At 38.0% G+C, this 26708-nt stretch overlaps 1 protein-coding gene across 1 annotated transcript; it reads left to right on the top strand.

Annotated features, from left to right (window-relative positions):
- Window positions 1-10433: 10433 nt before the first annotated feature.
- Window positions 10434-16485, top strand: tent5c (terminal nucleotidyltransferase 5C). The gene is made up of 2 exons (XM_030125533.1): window positions 10434-10567; window positions 11320-16485. The coding sequence occupies exon 2, from the start codon at window positions 11342-11344 to the stop codon at window positions 12491-12493; it is 1152 nt and encodes a 383-aa protein (XP_029981393.1). The 5' UTR covers window positions 10434-10567; window positions 11320-11341; the 3' UTR covers window positions 12494-16485.
- The last annotated feature ends 10223 nt before the right edge of the window (window positions 16486-26708 follow it).

The raw sequence follows: 26708 nt of genomic DNA, 5'->3' as shown, positions 1-26708 counted from the left end.
CCTCCTGTCCAATTAAGGTTCACTTTCGTTGGTGTTAATCTCATGTTGGTCTTCTTTTCTGTCGTTCAGATCCAAGTGTGTTTTCATTTTCACTTCTCTGACTTCTGCTGTTCTTCTTCTCTTTTTCTTTTCTTTGTGGGTGAGGATAACTCAGCCTTTAACCAAGAATCAAAAGTCTCATACTTGTGGATCTATACCAGTAATGACTTTTTACCTATATTCCTATTGTGTCACTATTCAGCCATACTATGGTATGTGTGAACTTCGTACACACTTTTACTCTGTATAAATATCATAAATAGCATAGTATGGCTGAATAGTGACACAATAGGAATATAGGAAAAAGGAATTACTGGTATAGATCCACACGCTCTACAAAATTTTTATATTAAAAATATTCCATTGTGCCGGCTGGGAAGTTTCTTTGCGCTGCGAACTTTCACAGATCAGCTGACGTCGCTTAGGAACTGGGACCATAAGTGCAGGGAAAAGTTTCACTTCACTTCTGCTGGGGCACCCGCATTGCCCCGTACCCCCATTGTATAAGTAGGACGGTAACCAACACACACGTGGGTAACTGGCCGAAACACATGCGCGTGTGCCCCCCCCCCGAACTGCACATGTGCAGCTGAGCCACCCCCCCATCCACCACCACCACTGACTGAACCCCCCCCCCCCACTACACACAGCCACACCAACCGGACTACTTGCAGAGTGATATGAAAGATATGAATCAGAGGTAAAAGAACCTGTTTTCCTTGACTGCGCTGCAATAAACATTTTGTGAAAAAAACTGTGCCAGAGAATTGTGATCTCAATTCTAAGCAAAAGAATCGTGATTCACATTTTTGCCAGAATTGTGTAGCCCTAATTTGAAGTTACAGAGGCTGCACTGAGCCCATTTAACATGACCATGAAATTCAGATAAAAACACATGCACTTCAGAAAGGTGATTATTGAAAAACCCTGGTTTACATGTTTCAGTCACAGTAATGTAAGCCTCTTTTCCACAGCACTTCTGTTACGGGCATATTTCGCCTTTATTCTGGAATGACTTCTGTGTAAATGAAATAGTGGGATCATTTGGTCCCACCTTTATTGCGGCTCTGTAACGCCTCTGGAGGGAGTAACAGAGCTGTGATGAAGGTGGAATCATGATTCGCTATGTAAAAGGAACACCTCTCATTCCGCAACCAAGGTGTGATGTTTTGATGACGGCAACCCCCGCATCTGAGAAACAGCGGGTGCCTACGGAGGCACTGGCATGGATTCTATTGCAGCTGCCCCGGGTGCCATGGCTTCATGCCAAGAGCGCCAGGGGTGCTGTGGGTGCCGCGGGTACGTGCCTTTTCCACCTGTGGTACAAAGCTGTGGCGGCTGCCGCAGAATCCATGCCAGTGTCTCCATATATGCACTACACGCTGTGCTGCGTCACCGCCCCTTTGATTCCAGAACGCAGGTCCGCTGTGTTAAAGTCCAGCCTGTCTCACCTCTGGTACTCCTTTGGCTTAGCTGTGGAAATTGGTGAATGGCAGAAAAAAGGTGGGATCAACATCTCACCTTTTTCTGGGAACTGTGTAAAAGTGGCTACAGACTCCAACTTCCTATTATTGTCTTCCTCTCACTTCCATTTTCTTTCTTTTTTTTTTTTTTTTTTAACATATGCAGAGATGTAAAAGATTAGAATAAATCACATTAACCCTTTATTGGGCAAGTGACTATTTTTGGTCATTTCCGCATACAATATCTTATCTTATCTCATTACAAGACAGTGACAGTAACAGTTCCAGAGAGGACAGTGAGTCACCAATCTCAGGTCCAATGTGGTCTACAGGGTCTGTAAGGTCCACCTCTGCATGAACAGTGAGTGGACCTGCTTTGTTAGGTACCATGAAGTAATGGTACTAATGTAAGGAATGATGTTCAAAGGAAGAATGTGGATGTGGACAGGGGTCTGGATCAGCACTGATGTTGGTCTAATGTTCTAAGAGATGTTCCTTTCACCTGAAATATGTTTTTCTTGTATTTTATATATACTTTGATTTTAAAAATTCATACTTTTTTTTTTTTTTTTTGCTTTTGCCTACTTTTCCCAAAATGTAATAACATTTATTCTGGGTCACTGGCAATCTATAAACCAAATCTGTTTTGAATTCAATTAATAGTTTTGCTGGTACAGTGTTAATAATTAACAAACCAAACCAACAACAATACCCCTAGCCTCCCCTTTGGGGGGGTGGGGTAATTATCACCAGAGCATATTAAAGCCTGTTATGTTTATTTACTTTCATTGCGTTTCTTGTGAAATAAGAGTGTTTTTTTAAGCATTTTACAGTATTGAACTTTGTAGCTTGGATTTTGATACGTGCTCTATGAATAAATATTATTATTAAATGAAGATGTGTAGTTTACTGTTGTGTCATGACCGTGTTTATTAAGGATCATTGACAGAGAAACTGTCATTCAAAGAGTCTGAAGAACGTCAGCCCAAGAGAAAATCAGGTCGGCAGTGTTGGATGTCAGTTCAACCTGAGATGTGAACTGTGACTTTTGGCTTCACTTCCATTACAAACTGCAACAACAAACTGACTTTTGGATTAAGAAAAGCTACATCTATACCCAAATCTAGACCTGCTCAAACACCTTCCTCAGTATGTCAGAGTCTGTTTTAAAGAACAGAAGAACCCTGTCAGCCTGAGGTTCTCCAGTATTTACAGCCAAACACATGCTGGGAAACATAAAGTCAGTCTGGAGATTAGACTCATATATGTCCATGAGCTGACACAGGATCAGTGTAACACATCAAACACATATGGTACAGTGTTAGAAAAGTTTCAGTATAAGGGACTGTAAATATGTTTGTGTCCATCAGCAGAAATAAGAAAATAATGTAAAAAGGATTCAGCTTTTTCTTAGTCTCCATCCATGGTCATTAATAACAGGAGTCTGGGCTACAAAATTATTATGACAAGTGTTATAATATGATTCTATATTGCTATGAATATCACTGAAATAAACACACTTGTTTCATCTTTAGGGTAAATTTTGTTTACATTATCATCTATGCTACAAAAGGCTTCAGAGTTTGATCTACCTCGAAATTTCTGAAATATGTGTTATATTCTGACCATAACTAATCACCTTAACCCATAAGGACTGAGTTTCTTTTGTAGCAGTTCCGTAATGAATCTGAATCTTTCTCTGTTTTCAGCCTTTCTTAAGTGATTTATTACCATTTATTGTGATATTGTTCTCTGTATTTAGCATTTTGAGGTAAAAAAAAAAAAAAAAAAAATCTATTTCCCTGAATTTCATTTACTGATCAAGTAGATGTTCATAAAATCCCTGATTAAAGTTGAGAGTTATTATATCTGAAACAGAGAAAACTGAAGAAAAGGTGATTTTTTCAGCAAAATATATCATTAATCGAACATAAACCAAGTGTCTACTACCTCTGTCATTGATCCAACTCCATGGGTTTTACTGGTGAATCAATGTTGTAGAAGATGACGGTGTTTCCATGGTAACTACAGAGCCTCTGAATGTCCAAATGGGTCATATCTGATGACCATGAAAAGATGACAAATTCTACTTTACACCAATTACTTATATTCTGTTTTTTTTTTTTTTTACTGTGATATTCTGGAAAATAATACACTACATTTTAGTCAGTCAGAACTTAATTTATATGAGAATGATATATAATGGATAAAATAAAATTTTTAGATTTAGATCTAAAATCTAATATCTAAAAATTTAGATAAAATTTTACATAGATGTGAGATTACTGACAGCAGGTCTATCTGTAAGTGAGTATGTGTGTAGGTGTATGGAAAAACAAGATAAAACAATTATTTAACCCATAACCACCTGGGGCTACTTTTGTGGCAGTTCCCAAATTACTTTTTTTTCTCTCCATGTAACCTTTCTTGAGTAATTTATCACTAATTATTTTAATATCATCCTCTCTATTTTGCATTTTTTCAGTGAAAATCAGGTTTTTCCTTATATTTAATTTACTGATCATGTACTTAAATCATCATGCTGAGATTATATTTGAGGATTATTATTTCAAAGAAAGAGAAAACTGAAGAAAAAGGGGCTTTTTCAGTCAGATCTATCATTAACTGAACATAAACCAAGTGTTTCCTTCCACTGTCATTGATCCAACTCCATGTGTTTTACTGGTTAATCAATGTTGTAGAAGATGACAGTGTTTCCATGGTAACTAGGGAGCCTCTGAACATCCAAATGGGTCATATCTGAGGACCGTGAAAAGGTGATAAATTATACTTTACACCAATTATTTATATTCTCTATTTTTTTTTTTTTACTTTGATATTCCTGAAAATAATACACTACATTTTAGTCAGTCAGAAGTTAATTTCTATGAGCGGGTCTATCTGTAAGTGAGCATGTGTGTAGGTGTGTGGAAAAACAAGCTAAAACAATTATTTAACCCATAACCACCTGGGGCTACTTTTGTAGCAGTTCCCAAATTATATTTTTTTCTCTCTGTTTAACCTTTCTTGAGTAATTTATCACTAATTATTTTAATATCATCCTCTCTATTTTGCATTTTTTCAGTGAAAATCAGGTTTTTCCTTATATTTAATTTACTGATCATGTACTTAAATCATCATGCTGAGATTATATTTGAGGATTATTATTTCAAAGAAAGAGAAAACTGAAGAAAAAGGGGCTTTTTCAGTCAGATCTATCATTAACTGAACATAAACCAAGTGTTTCCTTCCACTGTCACTGATCCAACTCCATGTGTTTTACTGGTTAATCAATGTTGTAGAAGATGACAGTGTTTCCATGGTAACTAGGGAGCCTCTGAACATCCAAATGGGTCATATCTGAGGACCGTGAAAAGGTGATAAATTATACTTTACACCAATTATTTATATTCTCTATTTTTTTTTTTTTTACTTTGATATTCCTGAAAATAATACACTACATTTTAGTCAGTCAGAAGTTAATTTCTATGAGCGGGTCTATCTGTAAGTGAGCATGTGTGTAGGTGTGTGGAAAAACAAGCTAAAACAATTATTTAACCCATAACCACCTGGGGCTACTTTTGTGGCAGTTCCCAAATTATATTTTTTTCTCTCTGTTTAACCTTTCTTGAGTAATTTATCACCATTTATTTTAATATCATCCTCTCTATTTTGCATTTTTTCAGTGAAAATCAGGTATTTCCCTGTATTTAATTTACTGATCATGTACTTAAATCATCATGCTGAGATTACATTTGAGGATTATTATTTCAAAAAAAGAGAAACTGAAGAAAAAGTGACTTTTTCAGTCAGATCTATCATTAACTGAACATAAACCAAGTGTTTCCTTCCACTGTCATTGATCCAACTCTGTGGGTTTTAAGTGGTGAATCAATGTTATAGAAGATGATATTGTTTCAATGGTAACAACAGAGCCTCTGAACATCCAAATGGATCATATCTGATGACCATAAAAAGATGACGAACTGTATTTCACACCAATTGTTTACATGCATTGATAGGATTAATGGATCAATAAGTATCAAACAGTTTACATCCGTAGACAGTTTTGGCGTATATTTGGGTCTTTATGGGTTAAGGAAAGGAAATAAGTTAAAATATCAAGACTCAAGAAGATCAAGATCAAGACCTATGGCCTGTAATTCTTCATAATCAAGAACTTTTCATAATTACATATCAGATTTATTCCTTTACTCCTACTTCTGACACCACTTTAATGACTGTTGAAAGCTGCTTTAATGTGTTGTGAATAACCACCGGTGTCCTGTTGGTTTTCTTTTTTTTTTTCATGTGTTTTTCCGACACTGGTTAAGCTGAAACTGTAAATAAGAAACTTTTCTTGATTTCTCACCTGGTAAATTTAGGCAGTCCTTCTTTACAAATAAAACAAGTGGTGCCAGGCACAGCAAACCTGCCCCTCACATGAATTTCACCCATTATAAGTAAATGGGAAGATTTTTTAAAAACCATAAAAAATTTGAACTTTGACCTTCTTTTCCCAAAATGCAATCACATCTATTCTAGGTCACTGGCAATAAACTCAGTCTGGCATGAATTCAACCAATAGTTTTGCTGCTAAGCTGTTAGCAAGGAAAGAAAGAAAGAAACAAGCAAGTCATTCCAGGCACAACAAACCCCGCCCCTTGCATGTATTGTACCTTATTTTGGCATCAATCCAGCTGATGTTATCATGTTTATGCGTGTGATGTCAGCATATCAATTGCCTCTATATATGTACCAAGTTTGAAGTAAAATGAAACAAAATTGATGTTTTTATAGACGTGAAATTTTGCCCATTTTAAGGAAATGGGAGAAAAAAAAAATTTAAATTCATTAAAAATTTAAACTTTGACCTACTTTTCCCAAAATGAAATCACATCTATTCTGGATCACTGGTAATCTATAAACCCAGTTTGGTATGAATTCAACCTATAGTTTTCCTGCTACAGACAAGTGAATTGTGCCCATTACAAGTAAATGGGAAAAATAAGATTTGAAAAAATTCATAAAAAATTTGAACTTTGACCTACTGTTCCCAAAATGTAATGACATCTCTTCTGGGTCACTGGCAATCTATAAACCTGATTTGGTATGAATTCAACCAATGGTTTTGCTGCTAAAGTGTTAACAAACAAACAAAGAAACAAACCCTCCTTACCTCCCCTGGGGGGGGGGGGGGGGGGGGGGGGGGGGGGGGGGGGCAGAATATGAGGATAATTTTAGATACTTCATCCTTCAGTTTATCACAAACACTAAAAATCAACACATGAACAGGAAGGGGATGAAAAACTATAAATCTCAAAAGTAACCAAGAGTTCAGAGAACGCAAACCTCCGCCAAGCACCCTGAACAGTGTGCATGTGTGGATCGACTATTTCTTTTTAAATTAAACAGTTTCAAGGTTGTTCCATACAGCAGAAAATGTTGAATCTTGGTACCAGTCATGTGTACGTCAAATTATATTAAATTCCAATCAATATTTGTTGAGTTATAATGAAAAATGTGTGGTAAATGGGATTTTCAATGTTAAATTGAAATGTCTACAGAGTCCACATTCCACAGTGGAAGTGGACAATTTTCCGCCAGATACAAGATATTGTTATGAGCTACAGGTGGATCAAATTGGAGGCTAATTGAAGTCGTTTTGAATTTTTTATGAATTTTCAAAAATTGCTCAATGATGAGAGATAGGAAAATGTGAGATTTTGTGACCTTGCTGTGACCTTGAACTTTGGCCTACTTGGCCCAAAATTTAATGGGTTCATCCCAGGGCCTAGGCCTATCTGTGGGTAAAATTGGGAAAAGATGGTTATAATAGTTTTCCCGTAGAGTTGCTAACAAACAAACAAACAAACGAGAAGCACTTGGACAGCGCAGACCTCTGCCAAGGCCGATCAGTGTCCGCACCCCCCCACCCCCACCCCCACCCCCGGATCACCACCAAAATTTAATCATTTGTTCCTTGTGCCAGTATCAACATTTCCTGAAATTTTCATCCAAATCCGTCCATTACTTTTTGAGTTATCTTGCACACAGACAGACAGACAGACAGACAGACAAACAAACCAACACCAACAAAAACATAACCTCCTTGGCAGAGGTAACAAACACACAAACAAACAAACAAACAAACACACAAACAAACAAACACACAAAGCAAAGTGATCACAATACTTCCTGGCAGAGGTAATAAAGCTCTCAAACAGACAAATGTAATGGAGTAACAACTAATATTTTTGTGTCTGTGATGCAGTGGAGTAGAAGTCCAAAGCTGAATAAAATGAAAACTCTCAAGTACAAGTACATTTCTATGACCTCATATGAGATACGCTAATTTATCTCTGGCTTATGCCTGTCTTCACTTTCCTCAGAAACACTACAGTCATACGTCCTTTGTGGTTTGATTTATTCACAGTGAGACAACTTTTGACCCAGTTAGGGAGGAACTCACATCCACAGTGTCACAGGGGGTTTACAATGCAGCTGTTCAGTAGAAAACTATACTGTATGCTGAGTGTGAGTGTGCCTGAGGAAAACGATTAATAGGATTATTTGAATGTGTTCTGAAGAAACTGAATAAAATGAACATCCCCTGCTGTGCCAGATCTCTGGAGTTTTTCTGCTTCCAAAGAATTTCATTTAAATTTCATAAACCCTAAAGTATTTCAATGGAAAATCCTTGTGAGTTGATACTTAGAGGTGACAAAACAGAATGAAAAATAAATAGATGAGTGGAGAACATTACAAATACAGAGGCTTCCATACTCTTAATGTCTTTATGGCAGGTATAGAAATGTAAAGGAGGTGTGGTTGATTCTGATTTTGTGGTTATTTGTTGAACAGTAGTAGTTTCAATCACAAAGACATCTAAACTGGAAGAAAAGTGAATAAAGTGACATCTGTGTTTACATCTAAATGGGACTGGGACTGTTAAGGCTGTTTTCATTCATGGTTTTATGGTCAGAAAGTCATTTTATCATGTTTGTTATATTTACCATTGAGGGCAGATTAAACGTTGCCTTCTTAACATAGTAAATTTACTGATGAAAAACAGTGTGCCAGATTTATTCAGTAGAACCTATTTCCACAGTGATTTGAAGTCATTTACCCTGATGTCAGATCCTGGTGGTAACACTTTTTTAACCATTTAAAGGTTCAAGGTTCACTTTATTGTCTCCTGTGAGAGAAATTTGACTTAGACAAAGGCAAAAACAAGCTGCCCTGCAACACATAAAGCAGAAATAATGCCACTAAAAACATATACAATATGTGACATATAATAAATAACTTAAAATAATGTAAAGAAAAACAACAAAACCTCTTTAATCTTCTGTGGGGATTTGGAATGTGGATGTTCATCTAATTTTTGCCTCAGTGATACTCATGTTAAATACTCTCTCATTTTCAGTGAGCTCTTGATGTTTTACCATTTTGAACAGGAATGAGGAATTTCACACTGAATTCACCTTTTTTTTAAATACCAGATTTCCATCAACTCACTGGGTTTCCCTGAGAAATCACAAATTAATCAAGCATAATATTCAACCATTGAAACTACATTTTCTACTCAGGAATCCAAGTAAATAATTATGATTATATATTTTAATCAAGAAATAATTGTTCACTATTTTGTATGGATTTTTTTGTAAAACAGATTTGAAAATATAAATAACATTTAAAAATTGATGGATAACAATAATAATCATCTAATATTAAAAATATCATTTCAGTTAGAGAGCTTCTGCATACTGACGTATTAACCATCACAAAATATAAATGTGATCCTGCTAATTACCAGTGCTGTGAACTTCAGGCGGCTGTGGTGTCAAATGTACATTTGATGTTGGGTGGTTGGATACATTCGTTATGCACTCTATGTTTTACTTCAAGCATGAACAAGAAAACATACATATAAAAAAACAAACAAACAAACAAACAAACTGTAAGGACATAGTTTGTTACTCTGATATGAGTAGCAAATCTTTAATCAATCTTATTGTTTATTTATTATTTTATTTATTATTGGGGAAATTATTAAACAGAAGTTACTGGTTCTTTCTTTTTTATTAGATTTAACTCTGCTCAAGTTGTCTTTATCTTACAATCATCATCATCATCATCATCATAATAATAATAATAATAATAATAATAATAATAATAATAATAATAATAATAATAATGTAAATATAATGAAACCCATTGATTTTTTCTTTATTTTTATTTTTTTTATGATTCTTCTCTTTAGTACCATTATTTTTTTCACTGATTTTATTTTAAATTTTTTAACATCATTTATTTATTTATTTGTTTGTTTGCTGGGGAAATTATTAAACAGAAGTTATTGGTTCTTTCTTTCTTATTATATTTAACTCTGCTCAAGTTGTCTTTCTCTTACAATAATAATAATAATAATAATAATAATAATAATGTAAATATAATGAAACCCTCTGAAATATTTGTTTTAATGATTCTTCTCTTTAGTACCATTAATTTTTTTCACTGATTTTATTTTAATACTTTCTAGCATCATTTATTTGTTTGTTTGTTTGTTTGTTTCATGTCACACAGCGGCGGTGGATAGGACGTTGCCTGCGTGAAGAAGCGCCTGGTTACTTAGCAACACAAAAACCTCGTTGACCAATCAGAGGCTTCCTTTGGCGCATTGATATCTTCAAACTCATCGATTTCAGGACTGTGGTATCTGCCGGTGATGCCTGTTTGACTTTTGGGTAAATATATCAAACGTGTGTCTTTATTTCAATTGTATTTTTTTTTTTTTTTTTTTTTTTTTTACTCGTGTTTTACTCAGTACATGTTCCAGACACTGCCCCTGTTGCGCAGCTGTGTCGTACCACGGCCGCGGATCCGTTTCGGTGGGCTGTTCTTCGGCTTTATAAAACAGGCGTGTCTTCACAGCAGACAACGGTGTACTTTCTATCCAGCGGCGCATGTGTATGTCCGAGCTGTGGATTATGTGGAGGTCTCTGCACGGTTAATACCTACAATTCGGGGTTTAAATGCTCTCTGAACCCGCTTTTGGAAACGTATGTACGACTTTCAGCCATCTTTCTTTAATGTCACGGTACACGGTTTGTTAACCCCCAAAAAATTACATTAATGTTTCTTGTGATAAATTGGATGTATTTAAACTATGAGTAGTTAACGCGGGGTTTTGTTATTTTATCTTATTCTTACTGATTCAAAGTTAAATCGTTGAATGTAAAGCTGTGTTCCAGCTACACGTGCAGTTATATTGTGCCGTTCGTCTGTTAACGTGTCAAAGTTCTGTGAAAGTTGTATCCGTTTCATACGCCAGCGGTTGATGAAAACTCATTAATTTTGCCTTAAACTCTAGAAGACTGAACCTCTTCCACCGACGGTGATGTTGATGAGAAATGTGTGTAAATTAACTTGACGTGGTGAGGTTTTTGGGGCTGTGTGTATTTGTTTATCGGTTCCGGTGCCTTTAAGCTAGCTCAGTGTTTGTCTCTCAGCGGTTCTGGAATAAAAGCCATGCTCGTGCGTTTCAGCTGTTCTAGAAGCCTCATGCGCTCTGTGCTTTTCAGTGAGCACGAGCAGGTCTCCTCGTGCTCCCAGTGAACGGGCAGGATGCTGCTGCTTTCACTTCAGACCACTCATTCACTGTTTACTAATGAATTCACTGACTCTAGACCTGTGTTTCAACCAAATCTGGGTTTTTATGTGAATCAGTAGTGATTTAGTCAAATAAGTATGTTTTAAAACAGTCTGAAATCAAACCCCATAACCATTTAACATTTGTCATTTGTCATTTTAGTCTATCTAAGCCTTGTGAGAAGATGGAGAACAACATGGAAGCCAAGTCTTGTGCTGTCAGTGTCCTGACCTGGGAGCAGGTGAACCGTCTCAATGAGGTCCTCACCGAGGCTGTGCCTGTTCATGGCCGGGGCAACTTCCCCACCTTGGAGGTGCGTCTGAAAGACATTGTGGCACGGGTACGCTCCCGCCTGGAGCTGAGCGGCATCAGAGTGAAGGACATGCGTCTGAATGGCTCCACAGCCAGCCATGTGCTGGTGCAAGACATCGGCTGGAGCTACAAGGATCTGGATGTGATCTTCAGGGTGGACCTGCCGCATGAGGCTGAGTTCCAGCTGATAAAGGAGGTGGTGCTTGGTACCCTGCTGGACTTTCTCCCTGAGGGTGTAAACAAAGAGAAAATCACACCCATGACTCTGAAAGAGGCTTATGTCCAGAAGCTGGTCAAGGTGAACACAGACCAGGATCGCTGGAGTCTCATCTCCCTCTCCAACAATAATGGACGCAATGTTGAGCTAAAGTTTGTGGACTCAATACGCCGGCAGTTTGAGTTCAGTGTGGACTCCTTTCAGATCGTGTTAGACTCCATGCTTACCTTTTATGACCTGGCAAAGACACCGATGTCGCAGACCCTTCATCCAACGGTCGAGGGAGAGAGCATGTACGGGGACTTCAGCATGGCGCTGAGCCACCTGCGGAACAAGCTCATCGCCACTAAGCGGCCTGAGGAGATCCGAGGAGGGGGCTTGCTGAAGTACTGCAATCTGCTGGTGCGGGATTTCCGGCCTGCCAGTGAGGAGGAGTTCAAGGCACTTGAGCGGTACATGTGCTCACGCTTCTTCATCGACTTCCCCGACATTGGTGAGCAGCAGCGCAAGGTAGAGGCCTACCTCCAGAGCCACTTCGTAGGCGAGGAGAAGAGCAAATACGATTACCTCATGATCCTGCGGCGGGTGGTGAATGAGAGCACGGTGTGCCTCATGGGCCATGAGCGACGGCAGACCCTCCACCTCATCTCACTCATGGCCTTCAGAGTGCTGGCAGAGCAGAACGCCATCCCAGATGCGTCCTGTGTCACCTGCTACTACCAGCCAGCTCCTTATGTCAGAGACCCTAACTTCAGCAACTACTATGTGGCTAACCAGAACATTCCAACATGGCTGCCGTGTAACTGACAGAGCAGACAGGTGGATGGATGTGAATGGATGTACAAGAGGGCACGCACTGCTGCTGCTTTGGAGAAGAGGGACGGCAAAAAAAAAAAACCTCCCAAAAAATGTAAAATAAGGCAATAAATGCTTTGTTTCTCTCAAGGCACAAATGATTATATTTAAGTGGACAAGTGTTTTGCTTTGTTTTTGGAATCCTTTCTCATTCCTTTATATCTAGAGCTGTCTAGGTCATTGGACACAAAGTGATATTTTTAAGTGTCATGTAGATCCCCCTCCCATCATGTTTGGTTGTTTTTCTGTTAATCTTACTCTTAATGGAGTTGTGTTACGTGCCTTAACTGCCAAGTTTACCCCCCCCAATAAGTTAAGTACAGGCTAAAAAGAAACAGAAAAAAGTAAAATATTATAGCCTTAAATTTGTTAATTTTTCTCCTATGGAAAAAATGTGAAAAGCCAGAAAAAAAGCAGAAAATAAGGAAATGGTGATCAGATAATGTAAAGAGGATGCCTGCAAAAAATATCAGAGCACTGGTGTTAAAATTGTATCCCTGGAGATTATGTTTAGTTCACTGGGGAGGGAAGAAAGCTGATACACTACTAACTTTGGTCACATCAGAAAGAAGTTTGTTTTAATTCAGTTTGACATGTACATACATCTTCTTTCCTTAATATGCCAGCAGTGCCTGAGTAAACAATGCCAGAGGAAATGTGTATTTTTTTTTTTTTTTTTTTTTAATTTGCCACTGTGAATTTCAGTGTAGTATACGCTCCCCCTCCATGTTTAATCCAGTTACGTTTCAGTCAGACCCTCACAGGCCTCCAGAAGCTGGATCACAGGCCACAGTGAGGGTCTGACTGACAGGGCAGAGTGGGTCTTCTGGGAGAATGTGTCTGGCCTCGCTGCCTGGGAGTCCTGGAGTGGACAGGCTTACTGAATGCGTCTTCCCTTAAAAGGAGCAGCACATGGTGGGCTCCAGGGTTGTCCCTGGCCTCACAGCCATTGCGGGCTCGACAGCAGCCTTGAAATGAGATCCTCCTCTGACGCAGCTCTCCGACTCTCTATAATTATCCGCTTTTTCTTTTTTCCTGGGGGGAGGATCTGGCAGATGGGCGTGCGATCATCAGCAGCAGCACTGCCACTTCTGATATGTAGGAGTTCCCTTCCTGTCCTCTCCTTTCCAGTTGGGAACACAGTGTCTGAACCCCTTTTGTGGTCATAGGAGCTCAGACACCAGGGAGTGCGACTGGCATGCGGGGGGAAAAAAAACGTCAGCGTGCCTCTTTGACATATACCACTCCCCTTTACAGACTTCATATTGTGATTTAATGCGGATGCCACAACATACTTGAACCGCACCACCTCTAGCTATGATGGATGATGACGATCTATTTAAAGCCACTCCTATAATTAGCTGTCAATTCTGAATACTTTTTAGAGTGGCTTTACTAAGCTGTGAATCACGCCCGTCATCTCTCCCCTTCCCTTTTCTGAAGTTGACAAAATGTAAAGTCATGTAATACAAATTACTATCACCCCCCCTCCCCCCAATGTACTTATTTTTGCCTGAATTCCTCAGAAGCCCTTACGTTTTGTCGCTGCTGCTCCTTGTGTCACTGCAGCGGCACATGTTTACACCAGATAACCACAAGCGCCTCTTATCTGGATGGTTAGAGCATTGTCAGAGGCCGGTCAGCTTGGCCTCCTCTGCAGGTCACACCCCAGGGTCGGGGCATGTTGTGCTCTCTCAGCTGGTGAGCTTTCGTATGGGACGTGACTGCCATAGTGTTTTTAACAACCGCCTCTGTGGACCAAAGTCGGCCATACAACCAGCAACTCAAGTGCCTTTCACTTTTTGGAGAGTGATTTAGTTTTTAATGGGTTGTTTTAATAGAAATGAAAATGGAAAGGTTAAAAAAAAAACAAGAAAAGTTATTAGAAAAGTGCAGAAACAGGAGAAAACAGTTTTTGGTTGGGGAGCAAATTTGGTTTGTTTTTTGGTTTTTTATTTCCCTTTTTACGTGTTTTTCTTTATTTTTTTTTCTTTTTTGTCCTTTTTAGTTTCAGTCATTCCCATCAGTCTTATAAATTTTTTTTTCCTACCCCACATTTTTGTCCTTTTTGACAAATGTGGGCCTTGTTGTCTCTGACAGCCATGTTGCCTTTAGTGTTGCCTAAATGTCCAGCCCTGGTTTGTCCTTATTTCTAGAGGAGAAAAAAAAAAGTATTTACACCCAGCATTTCTAAACAGAAAACTATCAGATGTTTTGGCTGTGACTTCTCTGGAATGACCTGACCAAATCTGATTCAGTGACAGTTTTATTATCCCAATCAAAACCAAAGCAATACCTGAAGTGCACTGACACGCCGCATTATGGCGAAGTAGCTGGAGGTCAGAATCGCAGAAGCACTTTAAACAGGCCTTATTTGACTCTGACTATGGCCACCTGAGAGGAATGTACATAAGCTAGCATGGTCAACTGCTGGAGGGGGTTGGTTCTCAGGGACAAGATGTATTTTTGAGGGCTTTTTTTGCTTTGTTTTGTCCCCTTTTATGTTTTCTTTCAGGAGGGGCTGAACTGCCCTTGACATTAACATCCCCCCTCCTGGTGGATTTTGTGTCTTTACCTTAGTATTAATGTATCTCTGCATCTTGTTGTCCTGACTCTGTGTTGGGGTTAGCTTGTTGAGGTCAGACTGCAGCGCTGGGTTTATCTGTGCATCCATTAGCTCCTTGTCATCACTCTGTGGGTTGTGCCCCTGTAGTGGTAACAGCTGGATTTGTCATCAGACTCTTACCCTGATGTGATCTTTGCTGCCTTGTTTGAGAAACCGACGGACAAAATGTGTAATCCCCATTGTGGATCCGCGGTCCAGAAGCTCTCGATCATGCCTCGGTTTGTTTATGTTCTGAGTGATGATGGATTGGAGCTGTTTTTGGGAACCAGCGGCGCAGCCTCCACAGGTTGACGTTACCGTGGAAAAGTCTCTCTTCTATCGGCTTCTTAGTGACGTCGCTCATTTAAAGTGCGAGGTCAAAGGAAATGCAACAACAATTCAGCATTCTCAAGACACGCAGAACAGTCCAGGATGTAAATGGTCCTAATGCGTGTTTATTATAACCCTTCCCTTCCACATGTTTACGGTTATTGTGGCTTTTCTCTGACTGAAAACGAGTGCCTGTTAAATGAAGCTTTAAAAAACTCCCTGCGGGTGGAAGTGGGTGCAGCAGGGCTTCCTTCATCAGGGTTGATGTCTGTATATTGAATATTTTGTGAAGAACAATGTGGGAAAAAAAACATGAGGATGAAGTGTGTTTTGCCTTTATTTTCTCTTTTCATTTCCTGGCCCCACTTAGTTTTTTCTGCTGTAAACTCGTCAGTGTTAATGATCCTGCCGCTTCTCTCGCTGACCCCACTGTTGATGGTCCCACTTTGGGCTTTTGTTTATTAGTGCAGTGTGTTTTTTTTCTTTTTTTTTTTTATTATTTATGACACCTGTAGATGTATTCTTTGCTCCAGGGGTTGCAGAGGAAGCTCTGGATTAGATATTTAGTGGTTGCACTTGTCTAAAGTACAAGTCTTACACCATGGGAATGTGATGGGGGCCCTTTGGATGCTCTCCTGCAGATTCTTAAGTCATTTTTCTTTTCTTTTGCAGCAGATTTGTGTTTACGTTCATGTGTGGAGGTGTGTGTGCTTAATTTGCATGTGTGTATGAGGGAGATGCCTGTGGTTACAAGTTTAGAAAGTGGGGAATAATATGAAATTTGTCGCACTATTATATATATTTTTTTGAAATAGTTAATGCAAAGAGCTTATTTGTCAGCTTCGTGATTGTGACGATGACTTTGATGGTACAACCATTATACTATTTCATTTTTCAGCACTTTTACCTCACTTGAGTTTTTCCTTTTGAATGGAAATGTACATGTACATCAGGAAAATGTGTTTGAAGAGGAAATAATGAATAAAGATTGATAAATGCAAAATGGTCAGTGGCTTTTGTTAAGTTTGTAGAAGTTTGGTTTGTTAGAATATTCTTGTAAATTATAACTAATGGAAGTAGTATTCACTAGCAAAACATTGACTCATTTCACTCATATTCAGTAATGTAGCTGTGCATCTTTTGTAGAGTTCAGTATACAGCACAAAAAGAACATTTTTCCCCCTTTTTTTTTTTTAATTATCGTTTACTAGTTTTCAAGCTTTAACATCCATTACATTAAGTAGAAGTATGAATACCACGCTAAAAATAACCCAGAGTTCTTCATTTAACATCTCACAAACAAATTATATAAACTGGAAAAAATTCAGAGACCACTGGAGTTTCCTGTGAAATCAGCATGTGTGCATGAATGACAGCCATTCCATTCCTGTGTCTGTTGAATTCCAACTCAAACACACATTATTCTACTGAGTAAACACCTGATCCATGTCTTATTTAAGAAGAAGCACTACTGTGGTCATCACTATCCTCTTACAACAGGCAAAAACAGTGTTATTAGTACCGCAAAAGGAATTGGAATAAAAAAATAACCGCTGAAAACTACTGGCCTTCTACTGTGACAATGTTCCCAAACTCTGAGGACTGGTTCTTCTATCAGGACACTGCTCCTGGCCTCAGCTAGGTCAATAGAAGTGTGGATGACAGACCACCAGATGAAGACCCTGTCATGGCCAGCCCAGTCTCCAGACCTGAACCCGCTTTGAAAACTTCTGGAGGAACATGGATGGTCCCAAGACATCGAACATGTCTGAACTTCTTGAATTTCTCTGCCAGGAGCTGCATAAAGTCATCCAACAGTAATGGAGGAGAGCCAAGACACATGAAAATCAGGGTTATTTCACCAAATACTGATGTGTGAACTTTAAGTTACAACATTAGTATTGTGTTGTTTAGAAATGAACATGAACTGGTTTTCTTTGCGGAATTTGAGGTCTGAAAACCACAGCTTTTTTTTTTTTTTTTTTGTTATTTTGACCATATGTGGTGTTCCACAAGTACATGCTGTAAATAACAATTTTTTTTGGAATTTGGGAGAAATGTTGTGAAAAGTTTAGAGAATAAACCAAAAAATGTTCATTTTACTCAAACACATACCTGTAAATGGTCAAATCAGTAAAAGTGATAATTTTACAGTGGTCTCTTATTTTTTCCCAGAGCTGTATGTATGTGTGTATGTGCTGTCAAATTAAATGTCTTTATCAGATTAATCACAAGGTTGCTGTGGATTAATCATGATTAAATATCATTCATTACCTCCGCCAAGGAGGTTATGTTTTTGCCGGCGTCGGTTTGTCTGTCTGTCTGTCTGTCTGTCTGTGTGCAAGATAACTCAAAAAGTTATGGATGGATTTGGATGAAAATTTCAGGAACTGTTGATACTGGCACAAGGGACAAATGATTAAATTGATGATGATGATGGGGGGGGCACTGATCTGCCTTGGCGGAGGTCTGCGCTCTCCGAGTGCTTTTCTAGTGTTTAATTTATTTTAATCACATTTCATTTTGCATGAGCAAACAGACTCAAGAAAGAAGGGAATATGTATGCACTTAATGTGTTTATTAAACACCTTCAACAGTTGCAACAAAACAACTTGAAACAATTGTTCCATCTTGGTTTTTTCATCATCATATTTCCATCCAGAGAGCCGATGTGCTGTTTAGTGTCTTCCATCTTAATGGGTTGGTTCTGCTGCCTGTCACTACTGGTAACTCTACTTGGACAAACTGCCCCAAATGCATTGGCAGAGACGTTCAGAGTCATTTAGATGGGTTAAATGGGTTAAAATGATTAATCAGATTAATCATGATGCTGGATTAATCTGTGTTAATGCATTAATTTTGACAGCCCCATACATATAATTTTATTATTATTATTATTATTATTATTATTGTCATGTAGAAAGTCAAGGTCAGTGAAGTTACCATATTTGCTTCCTTACCCATAAGTGGCAAAAACATAAATAAAATCAAAGTATATATAAAATACAAGAAAAACACATATAAGGTGAAAGGAACATCTTCAGAACATTAGACCACCATCAGTGCTGGTCCAGACCCCTGTCCACATCCACATTCTCCCTTTGAACATCATTCCTTACATTAGTACCATTACTTCATGGTACCTAACAAAGCAGGTCCACTCACTGTTCATGCAGAGGTGGACCTTACAGACCCTGGAGACCACATTGGACCTGAGATTGTTGACTCACTGGAACTGTTGCTGTCACTGTCTTGTAATGTGTGTGGAAATGACCAAAAATAGTCACTTGCCCGATAAAGGGTTAAGCAGAACTAGATAAATGAATGAATCACAGCCAGTCAGTGGAATCTTGTTTCTGTGACATTTGTCTGTTATGGGTTTCAGTATTGATAACCTTCATCTCAGCTCAGATGACGTCGGTAGGCTCTGTGACCATGTTTTAGTCTTGCTGTCCCGTCCTGTGGACATCCCGGTGATGCAGTTTAATAACCAGAGATGTTTTCCGTCTCCATCGGCGGGGAAGTGGTTTAGTGGGGAGATCAGTCAGTGTGTTCCTGCTGATCTGGCCTCAGTGGAAAACACTCGGCCCCTCTGCCAGCAGCTTTTATTGGGTAATAACAGCCTGGACATGGCTTCTGTGAACATGAACATTTAGGAGCACTTCAAAGCGCTTTAACTGGCTCGACCTTCAGCCTCACTGTGCGTTTGCATTACCACACAAGTCACTACCCACAAGCCCAGGAAAAGAAGCTCCTGTCACAAGCATCCCTCTCTTCCTTGTGTGTGAATATCAACGTCTTGTATCGTTTACTGTCTTCAATGTCTGCTGCGTCCTTTACTGCTCTGACAGGAAGAGCCCCTCCCTGTTTACCCCCACCCCGTTTATCACTGAATCTCCAGATGTCATTAAATAAACACGCCGACTTATCTACAGCGAATGACTCACGGTGTAGACTTAGGTGATGCAGCAATTTGCCATGACCGAATTCTTTTTCCATTCGTGCACATGCTGATGCTGCTCCAGAGAGCGTGTTAACCTTTAATTTTTATATCCATCTCACATTACCCTCCATCTCCTCTTCACTCCACTGTGGTTTGTGGTTTTACATGAAAAAAAAGCTGCAGAAATCTTATCTTCTAACCTCCAGAGTTTCGTCTTTATGATACAAATGGAATACATGTGTTTAATACCATGCCACCGGGCCTCTAAGAACCTGAAAATGCTCTTTTAATAAAAACAGCATCAGTTAATGCAACTTGCAAAGCAGCACCTGGCTCCTGTTTCTGTCACTGCTGCAGCCAATGTTTTTATGAAACTCGACTTCAGAGCCACAACAAGTTACTCATACACTTTTCTCTATTGTATTTACCAGTCTGCAATTTTGGTATAATGTTTGGAACCGTAGATTAAAGGAGTGATATTTAGCTTTTTTTTTTTTTTTTTAATTGAATTATGCATTCTAAAACATTTCCCTGTGGTCTACATAAACTGTAATTACTATGCTTGGGTCTGAATTCTTCATTAATTCAACTCTGCAGGTCCATCTTCAACCCAATTTCTGACTAATGACATCAGAAAGGTGGTTTTGAGCGCTGGCCCTTTAAATGCAAATGAGCCACTTCATGCCCCGCCCCCTCCAGGTTGTTGACTTTGCTGCTCTGTTCCGTTCAACCAAGAGCTGAACATTTTAGGTCATTAGCTTGAAGTTTAGTTTTGGATTTTTCATTAAAGTTTAGTTTTATTTAGTTTTGACTTTTTTTTGTCACTAATTCAGTTAGTTTTAACCCTTTCATGCACGAATTATGAGAACCTTAATCAAAATGTTTTCCTGAGTGTTTTTATTCCTCTTTAGGCATGAAAAAAAACAATGCGAATAAAAATTTTCTTCTGAAGAATAAATAAAAATAATTTTAAAAATAACAATAATAATTTACATGCTTGCTGTTTGTGGAAAAGTCCCTTTTTCTAAGCTTTTGTGTTGAGACATGTAGTAGAGCAGTAAAGTCCAGGTCCAGTGTGACTCAATCTGACCAATGATCGGTAATTAAAGTCCTCAGTCACATATTTAACCCCCTTACCTGTCTGAAAACACCTGTGATTGGACAAAATAAGGGTTCCCACAAAACACAGGTAAAGAGTAAACGTCTCAGGCCTCTGAAATTACAAAATATTCAGGTAATTATGGAACTTTTGCCCAAATATGCTGAAGTTATATATAATGTTTCTTACAATAACTGCAGAGCTAATGGATGTAACATGTAAGAAGTGTTTTGTCTCAAAACCTGAGGCTGTTTTAGTTTTTGCATGAACTGAACAGTTGGTCTGAATCATGTAATGTTTCATTCTCATCCAGTGTTTGTCAAAGCCTCGGTTTAATATTTGTTTCTGCAGCTCTTCATGCATTGTGGTATTTTGTCACTGTTTTCATCCAGTATGGAATGTACACTATGTTTGTGTCCTGTAGAGTGTTAATTCAGTGCATGTGAAACCTGTATTTGACAAATTTTTTTCTTTTTTCCTTTTCCTTTTGGGGGGGTCGTACAAGATTGTGTGTGGCGTCATTTGTTGTTTCAGGTTACACAGTGGGTCATTTAAATGTGTTCCAGAACTTTTACAGTACTATTAAAACCACAAAATTATATATATATATATATATATATATATATATATATATATATATATATATATATATATATATATATGTGTGTGTGTGTGTATGTATATGTATATATATATGTGTGTGTGTGTGTGTGTGTGTGTATGTATATATATATATATATATATATATATATATATATATATATATATATATATATATATATATATATATATATATATACACACACACACACAAACACAGGGTTACAGAGACCAGTCACTCAAAACATGCCTTTTCAGAATAAGAATCAGAATACTTTAATGATCCCTGGGGGAAATTGAGTTTTTTTGGTTATGTACTTTGCATATTTACGAACTCTAGTTCCAGAAATGATAGAACTTATTTTAACAACCTTCATTTAACTGACCAAAGTACAAAGATTTGTCTCAATTGTATATATATTAAATTAAATTAAATTAAATTACATTACATTAAATTACATTATATTGTATCATAATACTGGAAGGTCTCAGACCATCTGTGTGTATGTGCGTATCTGCACAGTTCTGAGAAATGTAGACATTTCCACCTGGCCAGTTTGGAACCTACAGTTGAGGAATAGTCCCATATTCACATGAAATATCTCAGGAAGTTGATAGGATCAGTATTTTGGGAGATATTAGTAATTTTGGAATACAATTACCTTACAATCACATTGTGCTGTCCATGACAGTTGACTGGAAGTGCGGTAACACGCTGCATGATGGGAAATGAAGTTTAAAACAGGGACAACACATTTACGCACTCCGGCCCCTACATAACAGTATTAATATGACCTGTGGTTCCCACAGGCCAACGCACTAGTCATATAATATCCAGTGGTGTAGTGGTCCCTGGAGAAGTGGGTATACTCTCAATTTTTTCCTTTTTTTTTTTTTTTTTTTTTTTAAAGTAGTCCATAAAAACGCTGTTGTAGAAACAGTGACATGTCAGACTACTCTATTTAGTTTACCCCAAAATCCGTCAGTATTGGCTCACTATTACAAAATTATCATGACTTGATCAGGAACAGTTTGTAGGTATTATAAGTCACACAAGCAGCTGCATGAACGTAAATGTATTCAACATGAGGCAAACATAGGATAACGTTAGCCTACTCGTATAGCTGAACTATTGGCGACATCTCTTCTCCTCTAAATGTGCAGTCATATGTCCAGTAGTTTTAAACAGTGACTCATTCTGAAACCACCTTAAAACTTACCTCAGAATTATATATTTCTAGGTTCTCTCGATATGTGTCACTCATTTGAAAGATGTTTATTTTGCCTTTCATGTTTGCATTTCCAATAATCATGCATCTTTCAATGAGACGTCCAGTGACCTGTCAGTCAACTGGGGTGGCACTGGCACCTGAGGTGTCCAATCAGGTTCCAGAGGTGGACAGCGCTAAGCAGAGCCCTGGCTCTGGAGCTAATTTAGCAATATTTTTTCTCGGCATGACCTGCCCTACTCTGCCTCTGATTGGCTCATCAGTCCTCATGCCTAAAGTTAACCAATCTAATCAGTGAAGGTACCAAGTACTAGCCAATTAGAGGCAGAGTAGGGCGGGTCATAGCTTCACCATCCTAGGGGAAAATATGAGCAGTTTGGCTCAGATACTACTGAATGGTGCATATTAGGGGGAATTAGAAGTAGGTATACACAATGCTGACTGAAAAATAAGTAGGTCTACTCTGTATACCGCCGTATACCCTGGACTACACCACTGATTATGTTATGTTCTAGTCCTATGTATTCACTCTGTCTGCAGGGTGAATGATAACAGGTGAGGAATCATGACGGTATTTAAAAGGAGCATAAATCAAAACACTAGTCTGTACAATGTACAAACATGAGTCATGGCTCAACACTTTGCAAGAAATGTCATGAAAGTGCTATTAGTCAATTCAAAAAGAAAATTCAGTGGATAAAGGTGAAGGGCAGAAAGCTATTTAAGTTGTGACATCACTTCCTGTTTCATCTTGTTGTCCACTTTGGTCCATTCCTGTGTATTCAATCTGCTGCAGTTATGTGTTCATACAACTCATCCAGTTGTCATTCTTTACATGTGATGATGCAGAGTAAAGTTAGTATTCTTGTACAACTAAGAAAATGCTATATCAGACCCAAGCTACCGTTAATTTCTACTAAATCTGTCAAACTGGACCTTTATGGATTCCCTTGTTAGAGAAAATGGATTTTATGAAGTGTTTCACATGTGCCAACGCACAAAGGAGCTAAAAGTGAAGCGATGCACTGCTGTAAGTGGATCAGGAACTGAAACTAATGGAAATTCATTACTGTATTTGAGTTGAATAAATGCATTTATCTCTTTCTTAACCCTGACTGGTGCCTCCACTGGACCCACCATTGCTGACTGTTCTAACCCAGAGGGGACGTCACGCTTAACAACCAGATTTAATCCATAAAGACCCAAACATCTACCAGTGACCAAAATCATTCACTGATCTAAACTGTTTAATACCTGTTGATCCACTAATCCTATCAATGCATGTGAATTTTTGGTGTAAAATACAGTTTGTCATCTTTTCATGGTCATCAGATATGACCCTATATGACGTTCAGAGGCTCCGTAGTGAACATGGAAACACCGTCATCTTCTACAGTGTTGATTCACTGGTAAAACCCATGGAGTTGGATCAATGACAGTGGGTGAAGGCACTTATTTTATGTTCAGTTAATGAGAGACTGGACTGAAAGACACTTTTTCTTCAGTTTTCTCTATTTTTGGCACAATAATCCTCAACTTTACTCTGAGCTTTTATGAACATCTACATGATCGGTGTCTACTATAAAAATATAATAAATAAATAAATAAATAAATAAATAAATATATATATGTGTGTGTGTGTGTGTGTGTATATATATATATATATATATATATATATATATATATATATATATATATATATATATATACATAATAAATCAGGACAATGGATGTTTTTTTCAACTTTTGCTCAAAGTTTAGACCCTAATGTTAATAAAAGTACATCAGAAGTGTATTTTAGTGCAAACTTTAATGTTCAAACATGATTTTTAATCTTTGTGGGGTAAAATATACGCTATTAAAAATCTCCAACACGAACAGTTAATTGATGCATATCATCATCAATCCAGCCGAAAAAAAAACAGGCGAGGATAAAAAATTCTAATTTCTCTTTTAGTTTGTTACAGTTTACTCAGGCATAGTAATAGATACAGTATTTTAGACAATAGGAATAGATTCTGTGAGGTCTCTAAATGTCCATAGACACCAAGAACATCCATATGAACCTTATTATTGTGAAGTAATTCTTCATTTACTTTGGGTATGTCTTTTTAGGCGTTTTTCCCCTGAAAATATGATCAGGGTTAAACGGGTTTTAATTGCGTGTCGTTTTGCATGAGCAAACAGACTCAGGACAGAAGGGAATATATATGCACTTAACATGTTTATTAAACACTTTCAGCAGTTTCAACAAAACAACTTGAAACAACTATTCTGTCTTGGTGTTTTTTTGTCCTCATATTTCCATCCACAGGGTCCATTTACTCATGCATGACGCTAACTCTACTTGGACAAACTGACCCAAATGCGTTGGCAGAGACGTTCAGAGTCATTCTGTGCTGCAGATGGGTTAATCAGATTAATCATGACAAAGGATTAATCCGTATTAATGTGTTAATTTTGACAGCCCTAATATAAATATTTATATAAATAAAGAATTAGAATTAAAAATTAAATATTATTTACATATCTACATTGCGGTTGTAGACCATGTGCATATGCACACATATGCACATGGTGTGATTACCAGATGTATTTTAGCTGTTAGTGAACTCAACGAAATGTTTTGTTAAACTTTTGTAAACTTTTCCTAACCCTTTTAAAGGTCCAAATAAATCACAGATTTTAGTTTTTGTTGCGTTTAAATATCCAGGGTTTATACTTTACTTTCTACTTTATCTTTTCACTGAGTCGCAGTCTTTTCTCAGTTTCACTTGAATGTCTCGCTTCCTGAGTAAAGAGGCAGAAACCGACTCGACTGGTCTCCATGACAGAGTTTCAAGCACAACCAGGCCTCGTCCTGCACATGCAAACACATCTCTATGTGCAGCACACACACACTCACAGACCCAGAGACACAAAAACCCCTCCAGCCATGTTTGGTCAGGTTAAACAATGCATGATCTCTGGAAAAATACTGCTACAAGTACACAGGGGGAGAGGGGGACAATGGACATGTAACACAGAGCAGCGGACAGAGGGTGTCAACATCCATCACTTTTTATTATTTGCCTTTGGTCACATTTTTCTAATGTATGTCCATCTCTCTTGCTTTTTCTTTGTAGGCAGCACTTACATTTCCTTCAGAGCCACTTGGCAGAAAACACAGATTTCCGCACAGCCTGATTGATGTTTAGGGTTTGTAGTTCAGTCGACTGTTTAAGGACTTTTCAGCTGGAGCCTCACAGTAAATACTGGCACTAACCGGACAAAAGCACCTCACAAACACTTCATTTGACAGTTTATGGAACAATTTAAAGTCATCAAGACCATAGTTAAAGAGTCACTACTGGACAGGATGGAATCATGGGATGTGTTACTTAAATCAAGGCTAAAGCAGTGGGTGATGGGTGACAAAAATGTTATCACAGCAAACACTTTCATATCAATGGTAATGGCAAAAATTGATATGTAACTAGTTTTTTTTTTTTTTAAACCCATAAAGACCCAGTGCTACTTTGGTGGCAGTTCCCAAATTAATTTTTCTCTCTATTTATCACCATTTATTATAATATTATCCTCTGTATTTTGTGTTGTTTTTTTTTCAGTGAAATTCAGGTATTTTCCTATATTTAATTTGCTGATCATGTAGATGAAAGCTCAGATTAAAGTTGAGGGTTATTATATCAGAAACAGAAGAAACTGAAGAAAAAGCGACTTTTTCAACAAAGATATCATTAACTGAACATAAACCCAATGCGTTTTTCAGCAAAATCCATCATTAACTGAACATAAACCAAGTGTGTCCATCCACTGTCATTGATCCAACTCCATGGGTTTTACTGGTGAATCAATGTTGTAGAAGATGACGGTGTTTCCACGTTCACTACCGAGCCTCTGAACGTCCAAATGGGTCATATCTGATGACCATGAAAAGATGAAAAACTGCATTTTACACCAATTATTCACATTTGCTGATAGAATTAGTGGATCAACTGGTAGTTTAGATCAGTAGATGCTTTTGGCCACTGGAGACAGTTTGGGTCTTTATGAGTTAAACAGTATTTGCACAGAAATGATTTAGTCTCAGCCTTTTTAACCCATATGTCTAGTGTTTGGATTAAACCTTTCTTTAAAGGAGTGATATTTAACTTTTTAAAATGAAATTATGCATTTTCAGACATTTCCCTGTGGTCTACATAAACTGTAAATGCTATGCTTGGGTCTGAATTCTTCATTAATTCAACTCCACAGGTCCATCTTCAACCCTATTTCTGAGTAATGACACCAGAAAGGTCGTTTTGAGCGCTGGCCCTTTAAATGCAAATGAGCCACTTCACGCCCCACCCCCCCCAGGTTGT

This window comes from Sphaeramia orbicularis, chromosome 21 (assembly GCF_902148855.1).
Source record: "Sphaeramia orbicularis chromosome 21, fSphaOr1.1, whole genome shotgun sequence".
Lineage (NCBI taxonomy): Eukaryota > Metazoa > Chordata > Actinopteri > Kurtiformes > Apogonidae > Sphaeramia > Sphaeramia orbicularis.
This window is presented reverse-complemented; position numbering and strand designations above follow the sequence as displayed.